The sequence below is a fragment of the Dermacentor variabilis genome, chromosome 7, assembly GCF_050947875.1.
Source record: "Dermacentor variabilis isolate Ectoservices chromosome 7, ASM5094787v1, whole genome shotgun sequence".
NCBI classification, from domain to species: Eukaryota; Metazoa; Arthropoda; class Arachnida; order Ixodida; family Ixodidae; genus Dermacentor; species Dermacentor variabilis.
In genome coordinates, this window is record NC_134574.1 from 69,697,278 (window position 1) to 69,710,416 (window position 13,139).

Below are 13,139 nucleotides of genomic sequence, written 5' to 3' on the forward strand. Positions count from 1 at the left end.
AGTCTCAGAACGACAATTACACACCTGAAATAAACATGACGTCCGGAATACACGCAACGTGCCTCGGGCGGCCAGTTGCGCGCTAATTTTCTTTGTATTTGCGGGCTTCCTTCACGTTCGGAAAAACACCTTTATGTAGCACGTATTGAGCAACAGAAGGCTCTATCGGGAGTTTTTCATCTTGTTCTTAAATTTTCTCATTAAACTTGACATCCAATTATAATATTTGAGAACTTTATTACGACAGATTATATAATTTGGCGGCATGAAACAATCTCAGTGTAATCAAGTGACGGCAAACAACATTACCGTTTCTGTCCAACTACGTGGCATTAGCATATTTCTAAAGTTTGGTTGAAGTTACGTCGAACACCCTGTATATTCCCGCGCCGATGCTCATGATGATAGCGGGAAATGTCCCAAAATTACGCAGTCGAATCGACGTGGTAACATTTTTTGGGTAACCATAAGTCGCTGCAGACTCAGAGGGCCGCGATGAACCCTGGGCTGGCATAATGTAAAACTATTCCAATCTATTTTTATTGCGACAGCATTTTTGTGGAGACTCCAGGCGCATTATTGCCGACGACGTAATAGTTATGCGGAAACCCGCAAGGTGTACAGAAGTAATTAATAAAGAGAAAATCGGACATCCACCCGTCCGTGGCAATTGCTTCAAAGGAAGCCGATGCGGTTCCCTCGAAAGAAAATCCTCGCAGTTGAAGAAAAATTCATCCTGATTCGGGACTCGAACACGGGACCACCGCCTTTTTGGGGCAGCCGCTCTACCATCTGAGCTAACCAGGCGGCTAGCAGATGGCCGGGCGAAGTCGAATTTGTCAACAACTTGAAGCAAGGGCAAGACGTAATAGTTCTGCGAAAACCCGCAGAAAAGTCCAGTGTTTTAAGCGCTGAAATTGCAAGAAACTGTCCGGCAGGTGCCGTCGCATGGTGTGCGGTATGTGAACGGCTGCACTCTATTTTGTTTCGGAGAAGGAAACCGCTAGCTCATCGCGGTCCCTGCCGGAACGCACGTGCCGAAACCGTTCTGGAACATGGCACAATTTCGGTTAATTTTCTATGTTTGTCGCAGGAATTTGCGTTTGTATAAAAATAGCGCAAGTGGCGCAAGAGTCTCGCCCCGGCCCATACGAGCGCGCACCTACACACTACGTATTTGTACACGCATATAGACACGAACACGCACTTATATACTACGTATTTGTACACGCATGTGGACACGAACACGCGCCTGTGTACTACGCATTTGTACACGCATATACACATGAACACGCACCTATATACTAAGCATTTGTACACATATATACACACGAACATGCACCTATGTACTACGTATTTGTAGGGGCAGATACACTCGAACAAGTACCTACGTACTACGCATTTGTACACGCACATACACACGAACACGCACCTATACACTACGTATTTGTACACGCACATACACACAAACACGCACCTACACACTGCGCATTTGTACTTGCATACAGACGCAAATATGCACCTACACACTACGTATTTGTACACGTAGATACACACGAACACGCACCTACACACTGCCTATTTCTACACGCGGACACAAAGACGCACCAACACACCCCGCATTTGTACACGCACATAAACCGAAACGAGCACGCACATACACACAAACAGGCTCCTGCCCAGTGTGTATTCGTACATGCACAAACACGCGTACACACACGCGCACGTGCCCAAAAACACGCGCATATACTCTGTGTATTTGTACACGCAAAAACGCGCGTACACATGCACGCACAACTTACAAACATGCTCCTATACACTGTGTATTTGTGCATGCATGCACACGCACGTGCATACACACAAACACGCACCTCCGCATGCACGCGCACATGCACTGCGCATTCCTACGGGCACACAAGCACATACACACACACACATGCAACAATACGCGCATACTCACGCGTGAGTATGAGTACACGAGCACACGCATACTCACACGCACACACAAAGCTAGCCGAGAACTGAAGAAAGACGTCCGGCCACAGGCAGCAGCACACAGACACGCCATAGAGAACGAATATGACGCCGGTGCTTTCAGCGCTGACTGGGTCCACCGCATGGTGGAGCACCCTGAATGGCAGCACTGCTATACAGACACCCTACACGAAACTGACACGAAAGTGAAGTCCCGAAAATAAAGAACCACGCTTTGAAGAATACCGCCTTCTCACGCGCTCCGATCGAGGACGACGCCGCGTCGCTATTGGCCTAATGTCATCACGTGGCCCCTCGAGCCGGCTTCGTTTGTTTACAGTCGCGCTTCAGCACCATTTCTCGCTTGAGAAGCGTCTACGGAGTGGCGAAGAGTCCATGTTGGCGCCGTTGCTGTTCTGTGTTGTTTTGATTTGCGAAACCCTTGAAGTAAGTTTTGTGGCAAGTGCGCCGTCACTTCATAGCATATTCTATGACGATGACCTGCTGCGCCTTCGAATGCCAGAACAGATTTAGCAAAGGCAAGAAGCTCTTATCGATATCGTCCGTTAAGCGCGACCGGTTAAGAAAGACATGGCATCACAGAATCTGGAAGCAGAACTTTAGACCAACACCCTCCACACCACTATGCGAGGTAAGTTATGTCTCATAGTATAGTACATATCCGGACTGCGTAATTTGTTGCAGGCGATAACGTAGTAGATATTGCACAGTTCACTAAGCATGCTGTAATTTGTGTGCACGCTTTAACACGATTCATGCGCGACATCTACGTTGTCTATATAAGCACTACGTGATCGTGTCAGTCGTATATGGTGCGCTTAATCGTTTTGTACGCCAATCGGCTTAAATTCGCGGGAACACGAGGCTGCTTGTAATAATGCGCTTACAGAACCTTTAAGATTCATCAGAGTCCTTTCGGCAAGATTTCAAGCTCGGTCGTGCAATCTCCTCTTAGAAAAGCCACTCTCTATTTTTTCTTGTTACTTACTATCCTTTCTTAGAATAGCTTTGTTTGCCTCATTTGTTCGTGTTCGTCGTTGGCGGTCGCCCAGTGGATTCGCGATACAAAGGCACCGATGAAATGCGTCCGTGTTCTCCCGAAACGGAGTTACGCGGTGCGTTTGTCACCGAGCGACAGCATCATAGGTCATGAGACATCCGTGCTAAATTGCGTGACCTTTAAAGTGTGCAAAGTTAGGATGCGGTGGGGGAGCACTCGCAAAGAAAACGTGCCGTTGCCAGCTCGTTCACTGGCTTGTTTAGTCATCGTTCGTGCTCATTCGTTAAGTTCGCGCGCTCGTTTAGGCGCTCGGTTGCTCGTTCGTTCCACAATATTTCCTACGGCCACTATATCACTGAGACGCACTTCCTGTGACTGCAAAAGCAAACCTGTAATGCACCTGTCCCGAAAATAAACTATGAATTTTCAACTCGAATGTTGTTTGTCATTTTGACGTCCATAAAACATTTCACTTACCGCAGTTTCCAATACTTTGTGCGATCATCACTTCATTATATAAACTCATATCTCGCAAATGTTACTTCAGAGCCAGCGCAACCGTTCTCAATGCACGCACGATAGTGCAACTCGCTTCGCGACAAGTACGTAACTTAGCGAATGGACGAGGTTACGTACGATGAAACGTTATTCGTGATAAGTCGCAAAACTGAAAAAAAAATTTGCTCAACCACACTATGCTCTTGCTTGAGACTCAGTGAAGCCCTGTTACTGCGTTCCCGCTTCGCGAACGAATGCTAAAGAGTTGATTTTATTTAATATGTACGCAGAGTCCCGACTTAATGATCGACCACATTATTTCTGTCCACGTTGAGGCACTAGAAGCATAATAGCACCAGCGCCTACCTCTGAGCCTGTGCGCGTGGTTAGAAGATTGGCAAGCACGCACGTTGGCGGAACTGTAGCTTGTAATACTTTTTCGAACCTTCATAGCAGTGATCGGTTGTGCCCTTTGTCATCCTTTGTACGTCATAGCTGATTACGCGCCGCGAATTCACATGGTAAAGATGGCGCGGATTATCTAGGATATTGAGTGCTTGCTGGAGGTAAGGACGTTGGCATTCGATCGTAAACGTGTTATTTACAGCCATTAGCAACAAGATCTCGGGATACGCGCTTGACAAATGTTGCATTCCTAACTGTAGTGAACGCGATTCATTCGGAGTCGTCATGGCACAGCATTAGCTCTCGTTCAGATACTTTTTCCAAAAATAGTTATCAAAACAGGAAAGAAAAGCTGCCGTCACTTAATTTGTATAACCGTCCGTATAAAACTTCTCTGCTGTACACGAAGTTACTCGGAACAAGAAAGCCAATGTGAACTCTTCAAGCGCACCGCCTGGCTATGCGTGCATTCAATCTGCCAAAGGCCGTATGCTACGCTCCAGTGGTGTAGGCGGCGCCACAGTCGAAGAAGGAGCATGAAAGAGAGGAAAGAACGAGGAGGAATGAAGGCGGAGGAAGAGATTGTGGCTACTTCACAAAGTTTAAGGGGTTTCTACACGAAACGACAAAAGTTGCGCTACCTCTCGGGGATGGCAGATAATTTGCGTGACGATAATTGAGTCATGTACGTACCGCCCACCGGTCTTTCACGGAACCCGGTATAAAACAATTCTCGTTGAGCCCGATTTAAAATTGCGATACTGCCATCGAACAGCTTCATTTCCATTTCGGAATCCGAAGAATACTGAGAGGATCAGAGCAGCATACGTTGTGGTAATGCTAAAATACTGAAATGACCACAGTGAAGGATCGACAAAAGTGAGAGACCCTGCAGCTAAGTCGCACTGCTGCGTAGAAAGAAACTCATGCAAGTTCGGCAATCATGTGCGCTGTTCAAAAACGCCTAAAGGAGCGGGATAGATGTGCGTTAACCCTGTTCCTTTGTAGCACAATAAGACGCATACGTAATATGTAGTGTTGGAACGATTTCTCCGAAGCATCTTCAAGTCCGCGCGTTGAGATTACATGAGTTCAATTTAAGTAAAGAGCTAGCTCACCACGGTAGAGTGCAGCACGAAGGCCTCCAGTGAATTTGCAAGGCCAAGGAGACATTTCTTGAAGCCTTTCTTCATACAAGCTAAGCTCGATGACGCTCAACAAAGATAAAAAATAGGCGCAAAATATCCTTTGGAAGTTATCTAAACAATGCAATGGGTAAGCACTTCCTACTAATCACCTACTGTTTCGTTGTCGTATTCTGCTGTGTTTGGTATAATTACGAGAAACACCGCGAAGTAATCGTGAAAGGGAAAAGTCCCATTGGAGCACCGCAATGTTAACTGAGAGCAGCATGAAAGGACGAAGAAGAGGCGAGAAGTAGCAATGTTGACTTATGTTGTAGATAACTCACAGAGGAAGTGGACGTCGCATGAAATGATGAGAGAGATTTTGCAAATGAAGCGAATATAGACAACATTGTTTATGTACACTCTCTTATTAGGTTCTTATTGTAGCGTTTCCTTTTTATCTTCATGTTCTATGGTTGTGCATTTGAATGATGCCGCTGCTTTGTGGAAGATGAGCACTGGCCGATGCATGCTGTGGTACGTGACGTAATTGAACAGTGTCACGTTTTGTGGACCTCGTACGTAGACGTGGTCGATGACGCTGCTTCTTCTCGGTGCGAACCACTATCATCCGTGGTCAACCATGCTTCGTGGGCAACTGCATATCGCGCGGCCGCGCGGGCCCTGTCTTGAAAGCGATCTGCGATGGGGACAGAGTGCGCCGCGTGCTGATAGGTTCGTTTGCTTTGTGTTCTTGCAACATAGTTCGCACTGAAGCTAGAGAAAGCATGAAGGTCAATCCATTCGCTGCTGCGGGCCCTATCTTGAAAGTCATCGTCCTACGTGACGGACGGACGGACGGACGGACGGACGGATGGGTGGATGGATGGATGAATGAATGGATGGATGGATGGATGGATGGATGGATGGATGGATGGATGGATGGATGGTCGGGCTTCCTCATTGCGTAGGCATACAATCCGCCTTTTGCGATGCATTGAGGCGTCATCGTGCGGTGGCCATGAGAAACAATTTGGCAGGCGCCGCTGCGCGCCGTGACAGCCGCCCGACGCGAGACTCGCGACCAAGCTAGCAGCGTGTGAGAGAAGAAAGAAACAACGTGTACGCGCCGTCATATTTTGTCATCGTCAGCTAGCCATAGAGCTCACTGGTGAATGCTTTGTACCGAGAGGTTTCTTCAGCGTAACGAACGGCTGGACGAAGAGCTTCGGCAACACTTTACAGGCTCCTCCTTGACCTGAAGCCACTGCACCAGTAGCGTAAAGTGAATAAGTAATAGAATAGTATGAGTACGCACGAAAACGCATGACCCGAATAGGGTATGAGGTCTATTTCTTAGGGCAAATATCACGTTTCCATACTGCTTGGCTTGCTTTATGGTGTGCCATAGTGCTAGGCCTGCATACTGACACAAGTAGTGGGGAGATCAACAGAATGTCAAGTTGCATACGTTATTAACCCACATAAAGTGTGTGTACATATACAACAATGCCAAAAAATTGTCAGAATGAACACAATTGGTGATACTTCCTGTTTGTGGGGCACCCGTCTTCCTCTCAGAACGCGCCACGGTACGAACGTAGCGGTCGACAACGTCCTTTATTAAACTAGTCCATGCGCACAAACAGCGTCGGTATGCAGTCCAGATCTCTGGGTGACAGCGAAGGCGCCCCTGAAATGCGTCAGTTATGCAGTAAGACGCGCCACTCGACTCCAGAAGTTGCCGCGCAGGAAAACGAGCCAGTACATACCGCACTACATGTCGATTCACTAAACGAATATAAAAGCCTTCTGCAAGTAAATATTACTTTACATAGTGCCGACAAGAATGACGAAACGACAACTAGCAACGATTGATAACTAGCACTATCAGCTACTTCCACAGTGCACGCTGTTTCCCACGTCAGCCTGGTGGTGGCGGTAAGATTGTCTCCGGCATATAACTACGCCGACATCACGTACATTCGGTGAGCATTTATAAAGCTGCAAGTGTGCACGGTGTGAAGTTGTGAAATGACGGCGTTCTAGCGGCGGACGCCCAGAGACGATAGAAAAAAAAAAGCACTTCGCGTTTAACTCACCCAGGTCGCGCGAGCTCAGAGATCGGTTGTTTCGATAGCTCAAACGTACATTTGCGTCTTCGTCGAGATTGTTCGTATGAGTCAGTAACGACGAAAACAGAGACCTAAACTGCATATGCTAACCGTTGGATGTTAGTGAGTGACAGTGCGCGAAGCCAGTGTCGTAGATAAAGACACTGCGACACTGCGATGAAGTGCGGCGAAGGCAACATCAAGAGCTAATGGGTGGGCGCAAGAAGCCGACGACGCAGAAGCGACGCGCGGGATATCTGACGCGCCGGCAAAACAAGATACTCAGAATAAAGGAATCATTAAGGGCCGTGCACGATGGGTGACGTAGAAGAAAATGAAGGAAGAGGAGGGAGCGACCCTAGAAAGGCGCTGTGGTGTTCGGACGCAAGTGAGCGCCGAAAAAGTCAGCGTCCGCCGGAAGCGGGAGTAAGCCGTCGGGCCGCGGGCCCGAGCTTCCAGACTCCTACCGGCAGAACCAGGACTGCCTAGCCTCCGGAGCTAGGACAAGGTCCCATCGCCTGACAACCTGGAGTTCGCTCAATGAGCGACCAGTGCCTTCTGTCGATGACGGATCGGCGCCCTTCACCTACGTGACCATGTGCCAGAACTGTTGGTGAGCCGCACCCCGCTCTCAGTCTACTGTCCTTGTGTATTCGGACACACCTAAAAAATATAGGATTAGAATAGCGGTGTCATTGATTAATGAGAACTGCGTTTGTTATAAGAAGTGTAGAGTGCTCTTTATCCTTTTGTTGTTGTTTTTTCTATCCTTTGTTTATGTGCGTTTTCTTACCACTTTCTATATGTAAATATACATTCTTTTTTCACTTCTGAAATCAAACGCTCTCATCCTTCATTTGAATAGAAAACATGGATAGCGATATTCTTTTAAGTCGCTTTCCATAAACTAACCGTGACACTAATGCTGTAAACTCTCAGTTGTACGAACGTCGGTTCATCGAATATCTCAGAATAACGAACTTATTTAAATATCCCCGGCAGCTTTCTTATAGATTCTATGCAAAAATGTTTCACTTAAACGAATTTCGGAACAGTCAATACTTCAGTTTAACGAACTCGCCCAGAGGACCAACTCGCTCAGAGACCAAAACTGCAAGCGCAACCGATGCCTGCCCTCATCAAACCGCCGCTCCAGTGGCAATGTAACGTCGCTGGAGCTACAGCACCCCTGGGGCAAAGTGGCGGCGCGGAAAACGAACGACAACGAGGCATGGGCCTCCGAGATCGCCCGCACAAAACAAGCAAGCATGTAATCTCGAAGGCCATGAACAAAGTAACATCGCCGCCGCTTACAACGCTGCCAGAGCAAAGCGGCGATCTGTCACACCACAAACCACGTGGTGTGTTTCCAGACGGATCTCCACGGATCTCCAGACGGATCTGGAGATTGTTACCAGTGTTCGTCCTGAAGGAGAAGAAGAGTGCGACGAAGAGGCAACTGCCGAGCCAGTTTCAAGCCCTATAACTCTAGCTGAGGTTGTAGGGTACATTGGAAAGTTGAGCGACTTTGTGTCTCAACAGCAAGCTGTGCCAGAATAAGTGTACAAAAACATTGAGTCTTTGGACAGTTTTGTTACTTCCTATGCTTTAAAAGTACAAGTGCAGAAGAAGATTAGATTTTTTTTCTAAGAGAGAAAGGCAGCATTATAACTGTTATGAACCTTGTACTTGTTGATATGTACAAATTCCATTTCACACATTTCTAACACTATGGATGCCATGTATTTTGCTCCATGAATTGTACTTCAAACTTCTGACTCTGTATGCCATGTCTTATGTTGGTCTAGTGAATATTCAGTTCAATGAACTTTCAGTTAAGTGAACTATTTCCTTCGGTCCCTTGAAGTTCACTCAAGTGAGAGTTCACTGTACATACCTATCACAAAGTGCTTCCCGCACAGTCTAGATGCTGCGGACTGCTGCCATGGATGCCCTTGCGGATCTTACCACTTCACAGCCCTAATGCAGGCTTCACGGCGCTGTCGATCGCGTTTTGCCGACGGAAATCGGGAAATACGCATTGCCCTGCTGGTATGGTCACGGGAGGTGCAGCCGTAAGCGACACACTACATTGCCATCGCGCCAAATTTCGATTGCAGTAATGTTCGAAAGGCGTTCAGTGCACGCGGCGGCGAGAATGGTAAGGCTGACAAGTGAGTGAATGACATTTATTGGAGGTCCAGCGAGGACGCAAACTCGTCGTGCACAATTGGATTGGAGCCAACTTTATTTGTGCTTGCATTTGGGCGCTCGCGCGCCCTGACGAGGACCTACGTCCTCTACGAAGTTGCCGTTACTCGGAGCGGGTCTCCGCCCGCCGTTGCCGGCTCGCTGTGCGTACGAGGCTAGTCTCACGTCAGCACTGGCAGGTCTAGCCCACCGGCCCGGTCCCGGGCACACCAGACAGCCAGGATTTGCTTGTCTAGGGAGGGTCTACGCAGAAGGGAGTCCCACTCCTCCTTGCTGGACTTCGAGTATCTCGACCCGCACTCCCAGAACATGTGTGCTATAGAATGGAGGTCTGCCCGCAAGGACGGGCAGGCGCCGGTGCGTTATGCGTCGGGGTAAACCGTGTAGAATGGCAAGACACGCGTATGTGCCGGTCTGTAAGAGTATAAGAGAAACAGCTGGAGCCCTATTCCACTGACAAGTGCAGCGCCTGCCACGGCCGTACTCCACTCACTCCGAGGAGAGGGTCGAGTCCGGCCGGGGTGCGCCTGCCAAATTGTTTCGGTCCTCAGCCGCTAGGGCGCTGCACATGCACATTTCAGCTTCACAAAAGGGGGATTGCTCACTCATTTAAATAATACACTTCGCTCCCTCCATTACAGGAGACAGCTTCTGAACACCTTTCTTTAACTTCTGAAGGCCTCCGTGTTTGCCACTTCAGTAGAATCTGCTACGAAACTAAAGGATGACGTGACTATTTATGACAACATGACATAAATCAGAGTGTATGTATGAAACCATGTTGCGCGGATCAGTCACACTTCCAGCTCATGCATCCTTTCACATCACATGGAAAGAAGGGCTAGTCATATCCCGTATGCTGCGACAAAGAATAGAGGGAACAAGCCAATTCATTTGGCTTGTGGCAGTCATACTTGCTGAGTATCGATGAAAGAGGACATGCTTGTGTAGTGTCTCAGCCATAAAAGGTATTCAACGTCCTGCAAAAATCAACACCTGTCGAGATTGCTTCGCAGAAAGGCACACTTCGAGGAAGCCTAATCCGAGCTTACATGAAACATACTACACTGAAAAGCTAACATAATTTGTGGCATGCAGGTTCATCTCTCCCAGTCACGTCAACAATTATTGCAATACAAGTAAAAAAACAAGCTGAATTTCAATGCATTTTTTACCGTTTTCGTGTTTACTGAATATAACAAAACAGACGTTTTTTCCAAAACTCTGTTCCTTTTTCGAAGCTCTAGCATTTCTCTACAACTCATTACTTATAACTCAAGCTTGAGAGAGGAGTTTAAACACATGTAAACCGCAGAATCTGTAATGTTGCAATTGATTTCAAGGGCCGTTAGAAAAATATTGGCATTTTTTCCGCATTATCTGTAAGCTATAAAGTTGCTATCGCGGACGACTCAGTGCAGGGCGCCGGACTCATTTCCGGCACCTATTATTCTAAGGCGTGGCAGAATAGACGCGCTGGTTCTTCACGACTCAGATTTAAATAATCTGATGATGCGCCGTGTACATATCAATCGGTAGTTATTGTTCTTACATGTGCGCTAGTGCTATAATATAATACTGCTAATCTTGGTTCCTTTATTTCAGACCCGACGGAACTCAAGCTATTAAGAAAACTGTGGAGCTACAGTTGTGAGGAGCCACTTATGGAACCGGTGGGGGACTGCACCGCAAGTATAAACAAGTACTTCTTCAACAAAACCGCGAACATGTGTCAAAAGTTTTATTGGGATGGCTGCCTTTCCAGAGGGGTGTACGAAACCCGCTACGAATGCGCACTCAGCTGCCACGTCGGTACGTATTTGGGATGTTTTCTTTTTAGTAGCATGAGCATTGAGTGACACTTCTTTCTTGTGCAGCACTTCCGGTTCACGTGCTGAGACGACCGGGGCCGAAATCAAAATAAAGCACAAAAACAGAAAAAAATAGCAGAGTGCAAAACTTGTAGATATAAAATTGTAATATATATATATATATATATATATATATAACATATATATATATAACATAAAAAATTGTAGATATAATATCAGAGCACTAATTTAGATACAAGTTGATTTGCTGAGGAGGCTCGAATAAATATATTTATAAATCACTGATTACCGCACATCGAAGCACATAATGACAGAAGCAAGAATAGACTTTGGAGACTCGCTTCGTGAGCGCGACTTCGACGAAATCCCCTGAAACCTGGAAGTAGAAAGCTGAAGTAATGACATCAGTTACAAAGAGGTGGCGTGATATCTAACCGCATAATTAATGGAAATCAGGTTCCTAGCATAGACTAAGCACCTGCCTAGGAGAGCGGATGTGACGCCACTCCCTCCTCTCTCGCTCTCCTCTCCCGGCGCTCACCTGCTCGCTCATTCGCTCGCTTGCTCGCAACAGCTGCGCGGGCGCGTTCGTTGCAAGTTCTGATCTCAGCCCCGGAGAGGGCGCGCAAGGTGCGATTCGTGCGCCGCTCGCTAGGGGGCTACGGCCCGCCAGGTGCCACGTGCGGCGCTCTCTCCTCGCTCTCCCTCCCTCCTCGTCCGCATATCGTTCCAGGGGAAAGACGCTCTCTAGCTTAGCCTTAAGAACGCCAACACCGAGGGGCAAGTGCCACTAAGGGACACCCAAGTGAAAGGTTGGGGTCGCCTTCCATTTTTTTTTCCGACCGCACTCGCAACGATTTTCATTCGAAAGTGTTCTTTGCTATTGGAAGGCCACCTTCGATAATATGTTCAGTTGAAATTTTCTCTTACGAACAAGTCTGGCGTAAGACATTTTTGTTTAATGTGTGGCCCTCATTATTATTTCTAGAAACAACAACAGAAGTAACACTGTAAAGAACAGCGTTAAGTATTTTGAGCAAAGAAAGGCATGAACTGCGCGATGCCAACGCGGGCGCAGTAAGTAGGGCCCCCTTAACGGAGAACTATTAGGATCTGCGTTTATTCCAATCTCCTGACATCAAACTCACGTAACCACAGACAAAAGCATGCAGCGGTGACTCGCAGCGTCTTTATCACGGCCAAATAAAACGCTCTCCGTGCTTATAGAAGGTAACTTTCTTTGCATTCCAGACGAATGGCATTGCTTATCGTGACAGGTTTTGACGGGACAGCCGAGGATCACGCAGCAGTGGAGATGGTTTCGGTAGGCTGAAGCAGCGCAATGAAATTAGATAATCAGATGAGAAGAGTGGTGCCGGTGCCTGCGATTGTTACACTTTTTTTTGCTTAGTTTGCCGTGATTGATCGACAATAGCGACGGCGTGAAGCAATGGGTTAAACATGACACTTAAACGGAACCTAAGCGAAGAAGACTTCGCAGAACCATGTCTTAAGCTTACCTAAAAGACACGACAATGTTTTATTCCCGCGTGAAAATTTTTCTTATACGCAAACACATTTTATACTCCCCGTCATCTCTTAGTAGCCAATGTCCTAGTGATCGGTAGGCAGACATCTTCTAATCCTTGTTCCACTATTAATTCATATTTAATTCGTACACGTCACTTTGACGTGCTCAGTTTTCCCATTTCTGACGTTGCATGACAGACAAGCTAAGTGAGCACAACCAACAACTTTTGACCAATAACGGAACGCTAATAAAAAAAAATGTGTAGAATCGGAGATATTAACAGGCAGATCTTTTGTTTGGTCTAGTCACGCATAATCAGTGTGTTGACGTCACATTACATGGGAAGTTTCCATCTATCTTAGGCTGACTCAGTGATCCAGGTTCATGGGCCGCTAAGTATGTTGCTCGCGGTCGTTAGGAGTTGGT

General features: G+C 47.1%; 1 protein-coding gene across 1 annotated transcript in view; it reads left to right on the forward strand.

Annotated features, from left to right (window-relative positions):
• Nucleotides 1-13,139, forward strand: part of LOC142586837 (monobin-like) — a 53,157-nt gene that overhangs the window by 9,100 nt on the left and 30,918 nt on the right. Inside the window, exon 3 of the mRNA XM_075697704.1 lies at nt 10,956-11,162. Coding sequence (XP_075553819.1) covers nt 10,956-11,162 — 207 coding nt within the window. The remainder of the gene's footprint in view (nt 1-10,955; nt 11,163-13,139) is intronic.